This window comes from Berghia stephanieae, chromosome 3 (genome assembly GCF_034508935.2).
Source record: "Berghia stephanieae isolate SIO BIC M18660-M18661 chromosome 3, UCSD_Bste_1.3, whole genome shotgun sequence".
In the NCBI taxonomy this organism is placed as follows: domain Eukaryota; kingdom Metazoa; phylum Mollusca; class Gastropoda; order Nudibranchia; family Aeolidiidae; genus Berghia; species Berghia stephanieae.
Genome location: NC_088362.1, coordinates 9,261,297 through 9,282,311, shown reverse-complemented (window position 1 = coordinate 9,282,311; position 21,015 = coordinate 9,261,297). Strand labels below are relative to the sequence as shown.

The 21,015-nt window shown below is 34.7% G+C and overlaps 1 protein-coding gene across 1 annotated transcript in view; it reads right to left on the bottom strand.

Moving 5' to 3' along the window:
• LOC144967122 (uncharacterized) overlaps positions 1 to 21,015 on the bottom strand; it is a 107,568-nt gene that overhangs the window by 69,180 nt on the left and 17,373 nt on the right. The window contains exons 7-12 of the mRNA XM_078903967.1: positions 15,201 to 15,303; positions 10,264 to 10,346; positions 9,359 to 9,458; positions 6,171 to 6,305; positions 3,211 to 3,312; positions 1,101 to 1,256 (exon numbers count right to left, since the gene is read on the bottom strand). Of these exons, the coding sequence (XP_078760093.1) occupies positions 1,101 to 1,256; positions 3,211 to 3,312; positions 6,171 to 6,305; positions 9,359 to 9,458; positions 10,264 to 10,346; positions 15,201 to 15,303 (679 nt within the window). The remainder of the gene's footprint in view (positions 1 to 1,100; positions 1,257 to 3,210; positions 3,313 to 6,170; positions 6,306 to 9,358; positions 9,459 to 10,263; positions 10,347 to 15,200; positions 15,304 to 21,015) is intronic.

Below are 21,015 nucleotides of genomic sequence, written 5' to 3'. Positions count from 1 at the left end.
CATGTGAATGGAATTTGAGCAATTTATGATGAATTCAAAAAATAAAGACAAGTTGTCGAGCGATAAGCAAAGTTAGAATATTATTTATTTTCGTTATTAGAGATAATTCGGTTGCCTTGATGATGACGTGAAATTTAATTAAAATGTTAGATGAATATTATTTAATTTATCAAATATATTGGAAGAAAACATGGCAGGTATCAGCACAACCACAAAGTGTCGTCGAAATCCAGAAAAATAATTGGATATAGATAGTTGAAATATATATTACATGCACAGGTCTACTAAGCAATGGTTTAGTCACTGGGTTTTAATTTTACATGACAGAAAAGTATATTCCAAGAGACCGGCCTCCTATAGGGAATGAGAGACGCATGCGCACAACCGACATGACGTTCTCTCTCTAATAACTTTTCCGCCGGTGACGTCACAGACTATTCGTGACGTCCAATCAAGTGACGCTACTCTTCCGCTAATATCATTCCCTATAATGAGGATACAAGGGACATTTTTCCGGTCCTTTACCCACGAAAAGCAAGATAAATTCAAACTCCATGGGGTCAAGCACTAAAAGCCTGATAGCTCTGAAAAGACTAATACGGTGCCTCTATCTCTGTTTATGGGAATACTAAATTTTAAGAAAAGATTGTAAAAGTGAGGAGCTGCCTAAGAAAAACAATTTTGATAACTTTTATGGAAAAAAAATAATATAACACTTTGTGCAAACATTCTGATTGCACAAATAAAAGACCAACACCGCTTGTGTATAAAATACATAGGCTAGATACTCTCAATCAGAAATTTCTTACTTGTATTAATAGTCTATCTCTTTAAACTCCAGTTCAAGCTATATATTGATAAAAACGACTCTTTCAATGTAAGCAAAGATTTCATTTAAAAAAAAATAGTATAGATTATTATATATCGGCTGTTGTTTTTTTTTAAACCCTAAAGGTTGTAGCACCATCAGAGAAAAAAAAAAAAAAAGAGAGGAGTGGAGAGACAAACTACCGAGAACGGAATAAGATGAAGAAGGCTGTCAAAATGTATAACGTGCATTTTGAATAATAACTCATTATTTATTTTGCAGTAAAACAAACCTCTTTGTTTAGGACACGATCTTCTCTTGAAAAAACAGTAGGATCCAGGTGGCCATTTGCCTTTTCTTGCAGTAGACATCTGTGAGCAAAAGGATAAGTCCACCTTCTTACCACTGATTGTTCCTTTGATATCATCCGGTATAACTTTGCTTTCGCCTGAAATAGTCACGATGTTACAATAATAGAGCAAGAACAAAAACTAGCTAGATATCAGTGCAAAAGACGCATTTTGTGTATTTCTTTCCTAAAACAGTGACTAACTAAACTCTATTCCTTCGGGTCTTGTGCAATAATGTAAAAGATGGATGTCTTTTGTACATCTTCCAGATGACTGTGCAACATGTTACTGATGCTTGAGTTGGTGGAAGAAAAGTGCAGCTGATATTCTCTCTCTCTCTCTCTCTCTCTCTCTCTCTCTCTCTCTCTCTCTCTCTCTTTTTTTTTTCTTTTTTTTATTCTAATTTAAATTTTCTAGCGGGGTTATCATTGAAATAATGGAGACTATGTTATGTTTGATCGTTTCATGACTTAATCCTATATTGTCGGAATTATTCCTGTATTATATTGAGGCTTCATCTGAGAATAAAAATGCAAATTATGGTCCATGACACTGAAAATATTCGCTGACAAGGACATGAAGTTTGTCCAGCAATATTTTTAATGCATTGATGGATAGACTGATGGATGGATGGATGGATGGATGGAGGGAGGGAGGGAGGTGTGTATGTATGTATGTATGTATGTATGTGTGTATGTATGTATGTATGTATGTATGTATGTATGTATGTATGTATGTATGTATGTATGTATGTATGTATGTATGTATGTATGTATGTATGTATGTATGTATGTATGTATGTATGTATGTATGTATGTATGTATGTATGTATGTATGTATGTATGTATGTATTTATGTATGTATGTATGTATGTATGTATGTATGTATGTATGTATGTATGTATGTATGCATGCATGCATGCATGCATGCATGTATGTATGTATGTATGTATGTATGTATGTATGTATGTATGTATGTATGTATGTATGTATGTATGTATGTATGTATGATGACCACAATGATAATATCGGTGATGAGGAGGTAGAGGAGGCAGAGAGGCAGGAAAGGCAGAAGAATGAGAAAGAGGATGAGGAGGAAATATTGTAATAACTTTGACATTCGCCCAGATAGTGTTAATGATGATACCGATGACGCTATTTGTGATGGCCTATTTAACGGTATAGTTGTGGTAGTTCAGATTATCAGAATTAGGAAATACAAATACACCTGACCTCTTACCTTATCTTATTAAAGGCTGAATATAGGAAATGAAATATAATTTAGATTCCTTATAAAATAATTTATAAATACATAATTTTATATAGCTTATATAATATCATTCATAGACAATTTGTGACCCTCCGTCTCAAAATGGTATTATGTCGGGATGATTCAGACCCCAAAAAGTGAATTTAGAGATAGAATGATGCGAAAATGGAGCTTAGAAGTTTTTGAAATGCAAGGAATAGTCTTTATACTCCGCCATAACGTACAGAAATTAAACCCAAGTTGGATATTTGTGGCTATGAATTTAATTTCCCTTACCGAGTATATCCCGACATAATACAGTGGGTCACATTTTACACAACTTTGAATGTAAGTAAAAATATATCAATACGACAATGTAAAGTCGAATAAAACTCTCATAGAATACTGAAGTTATTGTTCAAAATCGAATAAATCATAAATGCACAAAGTTCATCGTATAATGAAATATTAATGACAACAAAAATCATGAAAGCAACAACCATAAAAATCATGCATAAGTCTCTGATAAATTATCATGATTTGAGATTGTTTCACATGACATGCATTTTACTTGTTAACATTTACAAATCATGAAAGTAATGGAAACAATTAAATCCACATGACAATGCAAAGTTTAAAAGATAAATAAAGAAATGGATACATAATTAAATAAACAAACAAACAAATGAATTAATAGATAAATAAATAAAAAGGAACTAAACAAAATCAAATTTAATTAAGAAATAATGAATTAATTAATTCTAAAAAAAGTAAAATAAAATAAAACATATTAGATAGTCATACTTAATCCGTGGATTGTAATGGTTCCTCTGTAAAAGGTGTCCCTGGGGCAGCCAGACTTGGTCTCCAGGAAACTGTAGAACCCCTGTGGCCATCTCACGTTGCCTGAATATTTAGAAGAATGAATTTTATGACCGATCGTTTAAAATCGGTATTCTGTCGGGATATGAGTCAAAATCTGACGATTGATATCATAGACAAAACATTGATTTGGGTTCAGTTTATTTCCTTTATTGAGGGGAAAGAATATAGTTTCTTAAGTAGAAAATATTTAAATGTCGTAACTTTGATCACATTAACTTTATATTCACATATCGACATATGTCCCCCCCCCCCTCTCCGGTTGGGGACCAGATTGTAAACATGGATATTATTATTATTATTATTATTATTATTATTATTATATTATTATTATTATTATTATTATTATTATTATTATTATTATTATTATTAATATTATTATTATTATTATTATTATTGTTATTATTATTATTATTATTATTATTATTATTATTATTATTATTATTATTATTATTATTATTATTATTATTATTAATATTATTATTATTATTATTATTATTATTATTATTATTATTATTATTATTATTATTATTATTATTATCATTATTATCATCAGTGACACAAAAGACAAAGCATTATTTTCAAACGCTCGCTGGAGAAGAGTCTACAACCCGACCTTGTATTTGTGTCTTCCAGACATATCTAAAACGTCTAGAAATCTGTCGGCAACACCATACCAAAATCATAACATAGACCTATTACTATTGAGGTTGGACCAGTCATTAGACCCTGCGAGAGCAACCGTCTACCTAGATTCAATTTTCGAAAGGCAAACTAGGAAAAAATCTCATCACACATAAATGACAGCATCAAAACCATCGATCCAGTTCCCAAAAACTGCTACCAGTTCCATAAGTTTCTATTAAGAATTTCCAAAAAATATACACACCTAGAGGCTGCAAGAAATCCTATATACCTTGCCTACAGCAAAACAGCAATGAACTTTATAAACGGTATGTGGACGCTTACGAAACAGATCCATTTGCTGAACAAACTGTCCAACTTGGTGAGATCTTAATGGCTTCCATTTCCGAAACAAAATCAGAAAGACGGAAGGAAATTATAACGAGCACGAAAATGACCCATAACAGCAAGAAAGCCTGGTCAACTATGAAAAAACGAAATACAGCAAATAACAAACAAACCAGGGTTGCAGCGGTGACACAAAACGATGTAGAAAAGCAACTTGTCAAAAATGGAAAACCATCCCAAGAAAAAATGCCAAACAAAGGAAATGGAAAAGATCGCCCAAGGAAGTGAACAGAAAGTAGACCCTTTCTGCTTCGTAGAATTAGAATCAGCCCTTGAACACTCCAAACCCGGTAAAGCGGCTGGTCTAGATGGCATTACCGCAGAAATGATAAAGCATTTCGGTCCCTCAACAAAAACGTGGTAACTAACTCTTATCAACAACTGTGTTGAATCGTGCACAGTAACAACGCTTTGGCGACAAGCAAGGGTGATAGCACTCCATAAACCTGGAAAGACCCAAATAGCAGCAAGAGCTACAGATCAACATCTCTCCTCTGCACACTGTACAAAGTACATATAAGCGCATGATACTAGCCAGGATTTTCCAAACAGTAGAAGAACATCTGTCACCTGATCTAGCTGGTTTCCGCCCTGGAAGATCATGCTGTGACCAACTCCTGAACTTGACACAATACATCGAAGATGGCTACGAGAACAAACAAATTACTTGGGTTGTGTTCGTGGATCTGACAGCTGCCTATGACACAGGAACTCACAGGAATCTGCTCCTATAGGTTGCAAGGGTAACTAGTAACAGAAACGCAGTCGCAATGATAAAATCCCTTATGTCAAACCGTCATTTTTTTGTGAATGGGAAGAAAAGCAGATGGAAATCACAAAAGATTTCCTCAAGGATCGGTCCTTTTCAACATTTATACCAACAACCAACCTGAATTCGAGAACATCCGGAGGTTCTATATGCTAATTATCTGTGTCTTTCATCCCGGGCCTCTGATTTCAGGACCATTGAGGAGAGACTAACAGACGCGCTGAAGACATTCTTTGAGAAATATTTAAAGAACTCTCTAATTCCAACCCAGGAAAAACTCACGTGTACAAAATTCTTCATTGACTGCCGGTGAAGCAGTGCATTGTGTTCAATATTTTATGTTATTGTTATAGCTCCTTTTATGGCCTGACGCCATCCTATTTATATGAACTTGTGTCTCATTATAGATGTGGTAGATCGATAAGATTAAGTATACTTCTTATGAGAGAGATACACTCTAAGTCTTTGTTTCACAAATCCTTTAGAGTGACTGTGCCTATGTTGTGGAATTCATTGTCATATAATACCAAAAACAGTGAAAATTTAGATACCTTTAAAAAGACATTGAAAACCGAATTATTTAGAAGAGCATATTTTGACAATTACTATGCTTCATGTTTTAATTTAGGGTAGATGGTATGGTTATGTGTAGGTAAAGAGTTTGCTTATGTGAATTTGAGTGTACGGTTGTCTGTGTGTAGGCGTGTTAGTATGTATGCTAGTTTATACTATCTGAGTGATTGTTAAGCGCCATAGAGCACTTGTTAGGGGATTAATGGGCGCTATATAAGTATATTATTTTATTATATCATATATAGATAGATAGATAGATAGATAGATGGATAGATAACTCAGATAGATAGAAAGATACTCAGATAGATAGATAGATAGATATATATATATAGATAGATAGACAGATAGATAGATAGATACTCAGATAGATAGATAGATAGATAGATAGATAGATAGATAGATAGATAGATAGATAGATAGATAGATAGATAGAGAGATAGATAGATCGTTAAGTAGACAGATAAGTTGACAGATAGAGAGATAGAGATTTATAAATTCATAGTCAGACCATTTCTCATGATGCTGGTGCATTTGGTCGCAGGATCCAACCCTGGCAAACACACACAAGAGCACCGATCGTCCACGACAGACACATAACCTTCGTTGGCACAGCTCAATTGTCTCCCAGCACATTTGGGGGCTCCTGAAAGTAAAAGTCACAATGGTGACTGCTACAGATGGCAAAATTCATTTGATCTTTCTGTGAATATTTTTTAAAAAGAGTCCTTCGGCGCAATGAGCGCCATGGAGCGGGAGTTAATCCCGTTATCTCTAATATGAAACGGATAAAACCAATTGCTTGCTATCGTTTGGATAGGGCTCTAGTCTATCTCAAAGTAATTTGCACCAGATCTAACAGACCCAGCCACCCAATCACTGCTGGGTGGACAGGGGGTTCGGATAAAATCTCGACTGCACCCGAGATCGATCTCGGTCCCTTTGAGCTATCGGGACACCCATGACATGTTTATGTTACCCAATTGTGACCATCGTCTTAAAATAGTATTATGTTACGCACTAACTCACGCCATAGTTTCGTAGTGGTATCTGCTCGAGCCAACACATGTATCTAGCTATGGCGTTTAACCCCCTCCTTACCAACAATTTCCAAGATTTTCGCCAAAATTGCACACCGGACTAACACAAAATAGTTCTTTTTTATCATTCAGACATAATAGTAATAAAATTCTTGCGTTACATAATTCCTTTAGCAAAACATGCTCTAAAACACACTTAATTTTCTTAAAATTGTATGATGTACAAAAGAGATTTGAGTAAGAAAACTGTTGGTTGTATCGTAACGAATGTGACGATTTTTCTATAGTTGGTAAGGAGAGGGTTAAGGCGAGCTCCTCTGATGATGCACAGTTTCTCAAGACTCACCTCGAAGCTGGACTCGAACAAAAGGCCTTCAGGGCCACAAAGCAGATACAATTGAAGTTGCCCTAACTAGTACCATTCTGCATTGTATCAACAGCTGTAGCAAACTGAGTTTAAATCTAACAATTAAGTTAACATAATTTGCATTTCTGCCTTAGTCTGAATAGAAAACCTCTCACATATTAAATATTCATGTCTTGCAGTCCTAGGTTTGAGAATTTTTGACCAGATGAGGGTCATTTTAATCAATGATGTTTGAAGGACGATTTTTTCATCATAAATTTTTATTGTGTTTTGAGTTTGTTTTAACAGAGCACGGCAGTTCTGCATTTCTTAGGGGATCTTAATAGCTCCGATAGGGATTGAGATTTGCGGGAGAGTAGCGTCCCTTGGTTGGACTTCACCCATAGTCTGTGACGTCACGGGCGGAAAAGTTATTAGAGAGAGAACGTCATGTTCGTTGTGCGCATGCGTCTGTCGTCCTGCGGAGAGGACGAGAGACGTATGCGCACAACCAACATGACGTTCTCTCTCTAATAACTTTTCCGCCGGTGACATCACAGACTATGGGTGACGTCCAATCAAGGGACATTACTCTTCCGCTAATCTCATTCCCTATTGTGTCTTGAGTTTATTTTACCAGAGCACGGCAGTTCTGATTCTCTGAGGGGATCTTAATATCTCCAATTGTAGACCAATCTCCTCCAGTGCAATGGGACCGATAATAATAAAGATCCCGGGTGGAGTGTAGTCGAGATTTTCTTTGACTCCGCTGTCGACCGACCAGTCATTGGGTAGCTGGGTCTGTTAGATCTGGTGAAAAGTACTTTTCGATGGACTAGTGTCCTATCCATATGATGGAAAACAATTCGTTCTGTCTGATTGAAGCTACAAAAACCGATATAAAATCTAGCTTATAGGCTTATGGCTCTAAGGAACTACTTCTACTCCTCTGAAAGCAATAAACACGTGGATTGAAATGTAAAAATAGCTTACCCCCTCCATACAAACAAAAACAAACACACACACAGACATGCACACAAACACACAAACACACACACACACACACTCACAAATACTCACAAACACTCACTTCTGGTAGGGGACCCGAATTTCGACACTGGCCCTAAAGTCGACACTCTTAGAGAGCCTGCTTTCAAACCTGTTTTTCACCTAAGTTTATGTTTTCGGATACAAAAATATTGATGTCATCTTGCCGCCACTAAATTTTCTTTCTGTTTCACCCGCTTTCCGATTAAAAATCGGATGGAAAACTTTGTCTTTTTTTTCATGAGTAAACTTACGGTTCACGAAATTCGCTTCAACACCCGCCATTTTCTAAAATTTTAGGGGTGGGGCCCTAATTTCGACACCCTCCATGAAAAGTCGGTATTTTTTAGATTTATAAATTCTTATTTATTAAAAATAAGTATCATTTTATTCCATATACCTTTTCTGTTCGATAGATATCATATATCTTGCATTTCAGTCCCGAATCCAATTTAAAAAAACCGAACTAAAACACACTTTCTGCACACAGTTTCACATAAGTTCACATCTAATGAATTGGGTAACGTCATTTCAACACACATTTTCCGGTTAAATTTAGAAACATCTGCAGAGGCAACACCGTCTACGGATAGATCGGGTGTTCAAAGCTATTAGAATTTATATTTATCAATGCATTTCTGTAAATGTCAACCACCGCCTCTATTCGGTGTTATACCGGAATGAAGCAAGTTCCAAGTTGAATTTAAGGGAATTACCGACGACAGAAACACAAAAGCTGACACTAAAGTAATCCTTTAAAGTCAATTGAGCCATAGGGCCGAAGTTTATCCCGGTTTCTATAATGTGAAGCGGACAATAGCAATGACTCGATATCCTTTGGATAGGACACTAGTCTATCACAAAATACTTTCCGCCAGATCTAACAGACCCATATACCCAATCGCTGCTGGGTGGACAGGGGGATCAGAAAAAATCTCGAATGCGTCCTGGATCTATCAAGGTCCCTTTGCGTGTGAAGCGAGTGCTCTACCAAATGAGCTATCGGGACCCCGAGCCAAAGGTAGAAGAGGAGGAGGAGGAGGAGGAGGAGGAGGAGGAGGAAGAAAAAGAAGAAGAAGAAGAAGAAGAAGAAGAAGAAGAAGAAGAAGAAGAAGAAGAAGAAGAAGAAGAAGAAGAAGAATTTTAATTGGAGCGCTTGGCTTGTAGTTGGTTTGTTTACAAATAACTTCTCCACCGGTGACGTCCAATCATGGGACGCTACTCTTCCGCTAATCTCATTCCCTATAGTTATTAATTTTGACTTACGGTCACAATGGTATGCAGCACACAACTCTTTGAACATATAAAATGTTCTTCGTTCAACCGGCCCAAACTCTGGGAAGACCATGGCATACTCTCCTCTAAACTAAAAAAATAGGAAGAATATAAAGCACAATAAATTTAATAGGACATAGCTTTTATTATTTTTCTGTTCTTTAAAATATATTTCTGTATCCTGACGACAGATTCTCATCTACATTTGTTCTATCAGTATCATTTGTTTAGGGACACCAATCTATCCCAAAGTACTCTCCGCTGTATCTAACAAATCTAGCTAGCCAATCACTGCTGAATGGGTAATGGGTCAGAAATAAATCATGACCATTCTCCGGATAGAAAAAGTACCTTATGCTTGTTAATCGAGTACTCTATAACATGAGCACTTGGAACTCCCTTAAAATTGATGAAAACTTTTATTAAAATTCGCAATCCTGCACTTTAAGCGATAACAAATTAAGATACAACCTATAAATTCACAATAAAAGAGAGCCATAAAAAATGCAGCCCTCGCAATAAATATCTAATTAAGACAGCCTAGCTTCCTGTACTAAGTTAGACCGGCTTATGCAACCTAAAAATATGAGCATTTTTAGAGCGCTATTTCCATTAAATGATACAAAGCGCTTTAGAACGGGTACGAAACCGACAGCCATACTTAACTTTAGGACCGAACAAGACAACGATAAGGCGCTGATACATTTCTTTTTTTTTTTCCCGCAGTAAAGTGAGAGAATAATATATTATGTTAACAGCAGCTTCCAGTGTCTCAACATTACGATGTCCACAGCGGGACCCGTACCAGGGAATAGTCAATATTAAGACAAGTGCCATACCACAAGACCACAACAACCCAATGGATCCTGAACTTTGAAATTTCCACTGATACTTACAGGAGGGTACAACATGAAGGATGAGTAGTCAAAATGAGATTTCACCATGTGTTTCCGTCCTAAAACCTTCCAAGATTCAAGCTCTGGGAAATGGAGAGATTTAGGCAACTGTAATAATTTCGTTTCGAACCACAGAAATACATTACAAACAGTTAACAATAGGATTGGTCAAAATTTTAATTTGTTGGGCTAGATAGTTTTATCATCATCATCATCATCATCATCATCATCATCATCATCATCATCATCATCATCATCATCATCATCATCATCATCATTTGAGAGGTCAATAATTGTCGTAGAGACGATTTCTTGGTTTGTCATACACCACGTTAGAAGTTCAAGTCATTCCTTTATAAAAACTTAGATGTGTAACGTAAACATTTAAAATAATTTATTGTCTCCCATAGAGAAAGAGAAAAGGAACGCAAATAATTGCGCCTACAGAATCACTCTTTGTTACGAGTTAACAATTTCAGACTGAGGTAAGTGAAATATATATTTATACAGATGGAACGAAATTAACGTCACTCAGCTCTATGTTATTATTTTAGACAGCCATTTTAATTATTACTTCTCACTTAACTGTCGAAGGAACTAACGTGACGTCACTCCGCTCTTCTTTTACTGTTTTAGACAGCCATTTTGTTATTACTTCTCACTAAATTCTATCAAACAGACTAAAAAAGTCCAAGGTTTCACACAGTGTTGTGTAATGTTTCGTTATGTCCGTCTGACTTATGTTATGATTATCTTATCTAAACGCATAGCATCAATATCAATCAGACTATAAACTTCTAAAATTACACATAATTTTGTTGTGTGTTGGTATTTTATATCCAGCCGACGGATATTGTGAGCATTTTAACAAAAGACATAGCATTAATATTGTTGTACAGCTTTGCTGATAGTTATAACATATTATTATTCAATTGATGTGATTGAATTATGTTATTTTTGTGTTGGCAGTCAGACGACAAATTGTCTCGGCTGTTATAATGTAAGTGATACCATTATAGCGATAATGAATATATTGACAATACTGGTAATACATAATGATTATAATAGTGGGAATAATTGTAATAATCAGCATCTTTGTAATAATTATAAACACTTAAGTGCGTATCTCTCTATCACTGGGTAGAGGCTAATGAGCACAATCTGTGACATTAAACTATTATACAATCGTAATATATTAATCAAATAATATGTCTCTTTAGCTTTCTTTTTACTACCCCATTATGTTAGCTGAGCCCGTTCTTCAACCTGACACCAAGAACAGAAAAATAAATTGAACTTGTGTTCATTATTTTTATTCCTTCTGGACAGTATCTATTCATTACTCTGGAACTACTCAATTTCCAGCCATTGTCTGTCAGTTACGGCATGCTGTGACCACTTGTTAGGGCTCAAAGAGAATTGACAGTGAATTGTCGCCGAATCGCCAGGCGCGCGATTTCCAGGCATCTTTTTGATGACTGCAGATTTTATTTGCTGATGTCTTCTAAGATATATCTGGAGCATAAATGATGCAGAATTCTTTTTAAACGTGTCTTTTTAATATGTTACATCGTATACAGTAAGTACCTCAAAACAAAAACTGCACTTCAAAAAATACAAAGTGATTTACTGGGTGACGCTGACCAAGGTAATGTCTCTATTCTTTCACTGCTCGATCTCAGTGCCGCTTTCGACACGATTGATCATATTATTCTTATTGAGCGTCTTGAAAAAACGTTCGGCATAGCACTGTCTTAGAATGGTTCAAAATTTACATTTTTAAACGATCTGAGTTTGTTCTTATAAAAGGAGTTTACTCCGACCAATAGCCATTAAAATTTCGGATCTTATAGGGATCTGTTTTGAGTCCCGTGCAGTACACGCTGTACACACAGCCATTAGGCGATGTCATCAAAAAGCGTAACATAAACTATCATATGTACGCTGATGACACTCAGCTGTACAGTTCAGTCAAACCCCAAAAATCAGATTGTTTATTGGAAAAATAAACCCTGGAAAAATGTTTTAAAGAGGTGAGGATGTGGATGAATTGCAATAAACTTAAAAATAATGAAGAGAAAACGGAGATACTTTTTATAAACACTAGAAAGCTTGTGTATTCGGCCAATTGGAAATCATTAAACGATCAAAATGAAATTATTCATAATCTCGCCATTTATTTTGATTGTAATCTGTCTACGGAAAAACATGTATCCTATCTTTGCAAAAATAGCTTTATCCTGAATTACGAAAAATCGTTCAATTGTCAAATATTTTAACCCAAAAGTCCATTCAAACATAAGTCTCTTTTTTGGCTTTACTAGATTCGACTATTGTGATTCATTACTTTTTAATCTGCCTGATAATCTTTTAAAGGAACTAAAGCTTTTATAAAACCAAGCGTCACCAATTGTTTTAAAGAAGAAAAAAAAGAGAACACATATTAAAGCTAGAATTGATTAAAAATTGCAATGAAATTAAGGAGCGCGATTTGTTGGCGATATTCTCTTTTTTTAAAGGCGAGATTATATATATTAAACCGGTCCTAAGAGAGGGAATGGGGATATCCCTCTCAAGTACATAACGGACGGTGCCACTGTTTCGAGCCGAAATAATTCATGGAAACCCTTTTACATAGCCTCCCAGACTTGGATAGAGCTGGAAGTCGGTTTGGACGAATTCAATCTCTCGAGGGAGCGGGGACATCGACTCCTCGAAACTTATGGAGAAGTTACCAGGGTTTTCCACCAGCAAGAGGAGACGTTGGGTGGCAGCCAATCGGCTTCGGTCGGGAACCTGCTAGTTGAACGGTGCGTTGTGACGAAGCTTTCAGGCGGGTTTGCAAGGGTGCACGTATGCGGTATGGAATCTGTATCCTGGATCCATCGTCATAACATAGTAGTGCAAGCACTATTAGAAGCCGCTGTAAATGCTTGGATAGAGCATCACAATATAGAAATGTGAGACCATTAGAATCCGCTGCCTTCTGACGTATATATCCCTGATTCAAGTTCGGTTGCAGGCGGCCCAAAGTGGAGTCTTTGGAAAATTATCATTCTCACATTTTCTTACCCTACTCATGTAAAAAATGAGTACATGCTCTGTAATATCGATGACCAATTGTGTCAATTTTTTTTCAATGTTATATCCTCTTTCATGTGTCACGACACGTTCTACTTGCTCTTAGTTGTTGGTTTATGACCCCTTGTAAAATGCCCTGAACACATTCATTCAGTGGATATTGCGCTAGATTAAAGCTAAAGCTTTTTTTTGGGGCCACCTCTATTCCCAGTAGTACTGCGAATAGTGATTTCCTCTATTCGCAGTAGTACTGTAAAAAGTAGATAGCGGTCGATTTCGTTATTCGCAGTAGCAGTATTGCAACCAGTAGATATCATTCATTTCAGTTATTTGCAGTAGTAGCCTTCAAGGCTATAGCTTTATTGTATAGAGGATTGGGCGCAAAATATAAATGAACTACATTACAATTATTATTACTATTATTTTTTATTATTATTATTATTATTATTATTATTATTATTATTATTATTATTATTATTATTATTATTATTATTATTATTATTATCATTATTATTATTATTATTATCATTATTATCATTACTATTATTATTATTATTATTATTATTATTATTATTATTATTATTATTATTATTATTATTATTATTTATTATTATTATTATTATTATTATTATTATATTATTATTATTATTAATTATTATTATTATTATTATTATTATTATTATTATTATTATTATATTATTATTATTATTATTATTATTATTATTTATTATTATTATTATTATTATTATTATTAATATATTATATTATTATTTTATATCATTATTATTATTATTATTATTATTATATTATTATATATTATTATTATTATTTTATTATTATATATTATATTATATCATTATTATCTATTTATTTATTTATTTACTTTTTAAAAATATTACCAATATATTATTGTGCGTTTCGTTGACGAGGACGATATGTGTGTTGGTGATGGTGGTGTTGATGATGTAGTAGTGGTAGTGATGATGACTATAAGGATAATGGTGATGATGTATTGGTGGTGGTGGTTGCTGTAGTTTTGATAACGATGTGGTAGCTGTAGTAGTGGTAGTAATGATGATGATGTGATGGTTGTGGTTGTAGTGTCGGTGGTAGCGATGATGACGAGGAGGAGGATTATGATGTAAAGGTGGTGGTGGTTTGCTATAGTTTTGACAACGATGTGGAGGTTGCTGTGGTAGTAGTAGTAATGATGATGTGGTGATGGCTGTTGTAGTAGAGGTAGTTTATTGATGGTAACTTCTATTATTTGCAGAAGCACTGATATATGAGTCGAGCAACGGCGTGAGAGAAAGAGTGTGTGTGTGTGTGAGAGAGAGAGAGAGAGAGAGAGAGAGAGAGAGAGAGAGAGAGAGAGAGAGAGAGAGAGAGAGAGAGAGAGGGAGAGAGAGATTCCTGAAACTTTATAAAATGTATTTAACTAACTGTAAATAATACAAGAAAAGGGGACGGAACTATTCTTATTAAAGTAGGGATAAGCTGGTAGATTTTAAAATGTGAACGAATGATCAAGTCGGAGAGGTGAGGACGGAGAAATTTTGATGGATTGGATTGGGGTAACGAAAACAAAACAAAACACGATCTTGTCAAGTTTCACACTAGATAGAAGGAAAAGCTGAAACGATAAAAATCTCAATTCTCAGTCACACAAAATGTTTCAATCATCCCCCCTTTTCTTTCCTTCTCAAACTATCACACTCAACTTCACCTTCAAGCCATTCGACAACACGGCATTTTGAACAGAAAATAGTGTTGCTTTCAGTGAGGGGACAAAAACTAATCGCAGTCGTACTGCGAATAAGCACTTCGTATTTTTTAAATGATGATAAGATACTTACCATATATACGGTTCTTCTTAATGGTCACCCATTTGTCCCTTTCATAGTGGTACTGTTCATGCTCAAAACCCAGGGCATGGCCCATTTCGTGCACACATACACTCTGAAAAGTAGGATCATCATCATCATCATCATCATCATCATCATCATCATCATCATCATCATCATCATCATCAACATCATCATAATCATCATCATCATCATCATCATCATCGTCATCAGCATCATCACCATCATCACAATCATCAATGGCGGCATTATTATTATCCTCCTCCTCATCATCATCCTCAAGATTTGCCCGATTGGAATTTCAATTCGATCGCAGAAGGTCATCTCAAGTTCAAGGTCAACTATATTAAACATTTAATTACTTTTAAATTAAAGATATTTTAAAGCATATTTAATAGCATAAAAACGTTATGTATACTTATGTATAATATACATGTAGAATTTTGTAATATCCCTCTCGATTTGTGCGAGTTATTGCTATTGATTTGATTAATAGATGAAAAAAATTCTCTTTCTAAAATAATTTGCGAGCCATATTTTGTTTCATTCAAAAATACAATTTAGAGTTTTGGATGTCAGTAAAAAGCATATAATGTTACAAGCAAAACACACAATATTTGACTGAGATTACACCCATTATACTAGAGTAAATGAAAAGTGCAAAAATTCGAGTTGTTTCATGTTCGTCTGAAAGTTCCTTTTTCTTCAAAGTTGATACGATTGATATTCTTTTAAACATATCTGGCCGATTGGTATTTCAATTTGACCACTTGAAGGTCATCCAGAGGTCATTCAATGTCAAGATCAGACACATTTAACATTAAATTACTTCTACAGTCTGATGCGCATTATAAACATTTAAAAAAGGAGAAGATGACTTTTTAATTGGTTTAAAAATTCACAGAAACAGTTTTGGGGGGAAATTTCTTTCAATTTGTAAGAGCATTTGCTCTTGGATTGATTTTTACGTGGGTATAAAAATTCCTTTTTTAAAAAGTATATCTTGCGTATCACACTTTATTTAATACTACTCAAAGAATAAAATGTGTACACTTGGATGCCAATCATAAGCGTTTAAAGTAACAAGTAAAACTCAGACAATATTTGATAGACTTATCATCCTTTACTTTTAAGATTAATACGAAAGTCTTGTAATGGGCCATTGAGAACTGACAAATCACGAAGAGAACAAAAGCCTCCTTTGAAAACTGAAAAGAAGACCATTTCAAGCAGCAAGCAGAATCCCTTTGGAAATCATCTTATATTTTTGATAACCAGACGGTGATCTAAAAGAATTATTTTGGTCAGTACGTATCATCAACCTTTCCACCTGTTTTACCATTTTAAGTCTGCCTATTGCATGCACCAATTTGGATCTCCTGAAATGGATGGTGGATCTCCAATATAATCATTTTTTTCTTTATTATGTTGAAGAAAAAAAAAACAACGTAAGAACAAACATTTGACAGAAATTTTAAGAAAACGTGCTTAATCAAGAATCTTACATCACTGGATCTAGCATCTTGAGTAGCAGTCGGCAACGTGTGATTGATCTGGTCAAAATTTCAGGGGACTGGCAACTATTTTTTATATGAATACGGACAAAACGGGTCTTCTAATTGTCTAGCAGGCTTGGGATGGAAAATGTTATAAAGGGAATAGAAGTGTATATCGCAGATTTTGGCAAACATCGCTATTATGGAATTTCCATAGGACAATGCAACCACGAAGAACAAATACCCCCAAATCGATACATTTTTTGCAAGGCCTTCCAAAAGACCGCGAGATACTGATGTTACTCTCATCCTCTTAGCCAATCATAATCATATCATTGCAGCAAATCCAAAAGCTAATATTTGCATTAAACCTTATGCAAGAAAGTAAAAAAAAAAGTAATCAATCTGAAAAGCATGCCACACATTATATTCAAGAGACTGGCAAACCCCTTGTAATGTTTCATACATTTACGGATTCTGTAATCTGCTTTCAGGTTTACATGGAAGCGTTCATGATAGTTGTCTTGGTTTAGTCGTGTTACTCGCTATAACACATTGGCAAAAACTATTATGCAAGAGACTTTGGAAGGAAAGCTGAGGACAGATCCTGATGGAGGGCCCTAACTGTTAAGTCATCTCTCCTGTCTCCTCTACGACCACCCCGAACATGAGAATGAAGTGAGGTGAGATGAGATTCGCGTTAGAACATCCTTACCAAAGCCCCACTGTTTTTTGTTATTCATGAATTGACAATGATCGTGGATGCTCCATTACATATATCCAGAACTTTCTATGTGACTCTTCTTATGCTGACTATACAAAGGTGAAGCATGTGAACACAATATTAATCTCGTAAGGATGAACATTTTCATCCACAAAACGAGAAACGTTGACTAAAATACCCCCAACAATTGATGTTCTGTATCAACATTTTGAAAGGAGTTTTTCAAACGAGTATTTGGGCCACAACCAATAAGTCATTGATGCCTTCCAAAATCCAAGTAATGGAGATGGACGGATGATAATAATTGACTCAGTTTGGACCATTCTTCTTGAGGCCAAAGCTGTTTTCCATATGACCAGTGATGCTACTGGCAATTTGTCGATAAGGAGGAAAATGTATTTGCCAATTCAAACCAAAATACAAAACTTGCATATACAATAAATAATACATTGTATTTGCCGATGCTCTACCATGTCACGAGGAACTGCTCAGAGCGCTTGACATGTATATCAACTCATTAATATACTTCTTTTGTAAATATTTAATGAATTGCTCTTTCCCGAAAATGATTTTAAAGGCTCAAAATATTATAGTCAGATTTTTAATAAGTGGCGCGTGTTTTTCTTCTTTTTCTCAGCTGCCCCTCAACGCACAGCTGCAAAAGTTTGTATGAACCTCTGAATTAATTTGTCTTAATCAAAAAAATATTTTTACTTTAATTGTAAAATAATAGGAAAGGATTTTGCTTATAACAGCTATGTTAAAATCGACAACTGGTAAAGATTGTAACTCACAGATGATTTACTTATCAAAATTATGACTTTTTCGCTTATCCATTTCGAAGGAATTCGTTAAAATGGAAAGTTCGGTTAATGAAAACTTAAACGATATATATTTAGTAATCTGATTATGAAGGAACGAATGACAATCCTTAACTATCATACATCTACATTTTATAACTATCAATACACATTACTGATGAATACAAATGAAAGTGAACATAACGCATTTTCAACATCTTTTTGATTCCAAAATTTATAGAAATCGCTTGTGTTTTTACCAAAGAGGATTACATAAATTTAATGTAAATGTAAACTGGTCAAAAGTAGAAATTCAACAGTTTGTGATACATTGTTTCCACATAAATATGTAAATGTGTTCAGCAATAACAACTACAACAACGTCATCAACAACAACAAAGACATACTGGATAAATCAATCATCACATTCTAATGACGAGGATGATGAAAAGGAGAAGTGAAACACTATGGAATGATTTCGTGGCATCACCCAATCCAATGAAATCTAATTTTCCTCCATTTTGCTAAGTTTGGACCATGCCTTTTTCCAGTCTTCCATTGTTATATTATCATTTATTGCTCGTCGGTGAGAGTGAATTTGGTGTTCCTACTCTCATCTTTCCCTTTACTTGGGTCCAAATGAGCTCGATTGGATTGCGCTCACAGTGATATGGGGGAAGTCGCGCATCTCGTGTCAAAATCCATTGATTAGACAGTCTGCTTTGAAAACTGTTTCTGGTTTGTTTCTTTATGAGTATATTTGAGCCTTTGTTAAATAGTCAGAATATGTAGTGCTATCTGATTGGAGCTATAAAATCATATCAGTTTTTATAGTTGCTGAAGTCGGAGCATTGAGGTGATCAATGGGCCACAGAATTATAGCGTTGTCCAATGCAATACAGCTGGGTTCTTCGAGGAAAAACAGCAAACGGTTATTTACCCAGTCTTCAAAAACCTCTGAATTGACCCTAGAATGATAGTCTCTACCTTCCAGATGATGCAGAAAAAAATCGTATGGCATTCTCCTAAATACACAGTATCTTCACCACCTTCAAGAATATCAATGATCTTCTGTCCATAACTCACGTTCGCCCAGTTCCGTACATCTTTGGATGATATCCATATCAGAGTTGTCTTGGATCCTTTTCCTATCACGTTGTTTCTCACTGGTGGTCTCTCCGTCGTATTTCGATAATCATCTTCTCGGGGCTGATTGTGAAATTCTAATTCCATAGCCGGCCTCTTTAATGGCTTATCGATAGGACACAGGTAGATTTCTTTTCGCAGCTTACTAGAGTGTTGTATCGTATCCTACAGTTTAAAAGCCTATATATGTTTTAAATCCTTTAAATGTTCTGTGAAATGTTCGTTCACAGATACAATTTTTCAAAGTTATATAAAAACAGCATTCATCGTTAATAAGACAATATTGAGAATATTATAATCAGTATTTCAAATGATTTAAAACAAGAGAATTCATATCTATAATTGCGACATGGTGTAGATAATAAGCAAAAAATCAGAAATTCAAAATTTATACGTAAACAACATTTTTCAAGACATGATGTTTTTATGACTACGCGTGAACAGAAATCACAAATCACATTGACTGCGAAAAAGCCACAACAGTTAGATGACAGTCCTGTGTGTTCCGGTCCTGGTGATTATTATTTTATAACCCATCAAGGGTCTGAATAAGGTAGCAAATGCATTGACTCAATAATACAAGATTCAAATATCTTCAAACCATATGTGTGCAATCATATCAAAAGGTGTTATTTTGGGTTGAATTTGATGCTTGAATTCTAATTTTAAGCGAAACCGTAAAAATTCGAGTTACGGCGCGGCTTGGGTCTTTTCTAAATATAATTAATTATCTATATAGGGACTCTTTAATCATTCTGTGTCGTCATTATAGGTTAAAAAACAACATTTTTGGAGAACATATTTCTATCAGCTGTGTTGATACTCATTTTGCGACCTGAAGTTGGGGTCTGGCATAAAAATATATCACAATCTTGTAGCAAACTTTCCTCAAAAACTGATCAAGGAATACGTTCCGTCTTATCAACATTGTATCATTTTGTGTCACCATAGAGAGATTTTACAGCTTAGGATTATGGGATTTTTATTAGAACATTATAAAGTTGCGAATCAAAATGATATGACAAAATTTATGTTAAAAATGTTTAATTTGGATTATAATTCAAAATACACATACTTTATCCCAAAAATATCTCTCTCTGGTGACATAATACATTATCTCTGTGATAAGTGTGGACATTTTCAGACAATTTCTTTGAATAGCTTCTGAGAAATGTTTGACACAGTATCTTATACCCCTAGTTAAATGACTTATTGAGAAAATAGCATAAAAGGTTTCCGTTTTTCATACTATCTGTAACATTTTTGACCGCGTTTTTCGTGTCTTTATAGTCTATGTTGAGAAGATAGAATTCAATAATATTATTTCTAAGATAATAAAGTATCGTTTTCCACCAAAATCTCAAATTAATGTTTTTGAAGGATTTTCCTAATAATTAGACCCAAACCGCCCCTTAAAAGGATGATTTTATCGAGGATCATGAGCTCGGTACTTTGAACATTAAAACTTAAAATTCATAAGCATATATATATATATATATATATATATATATATATATATATATATATATATATATATATATATACTCGCATATACACATACACGCATGCACACGAAATTGGCCTGGCAATCCTGTGTAGGAGAATATTTATTTTTATCAGCTACAATCGTGGCGACGAAA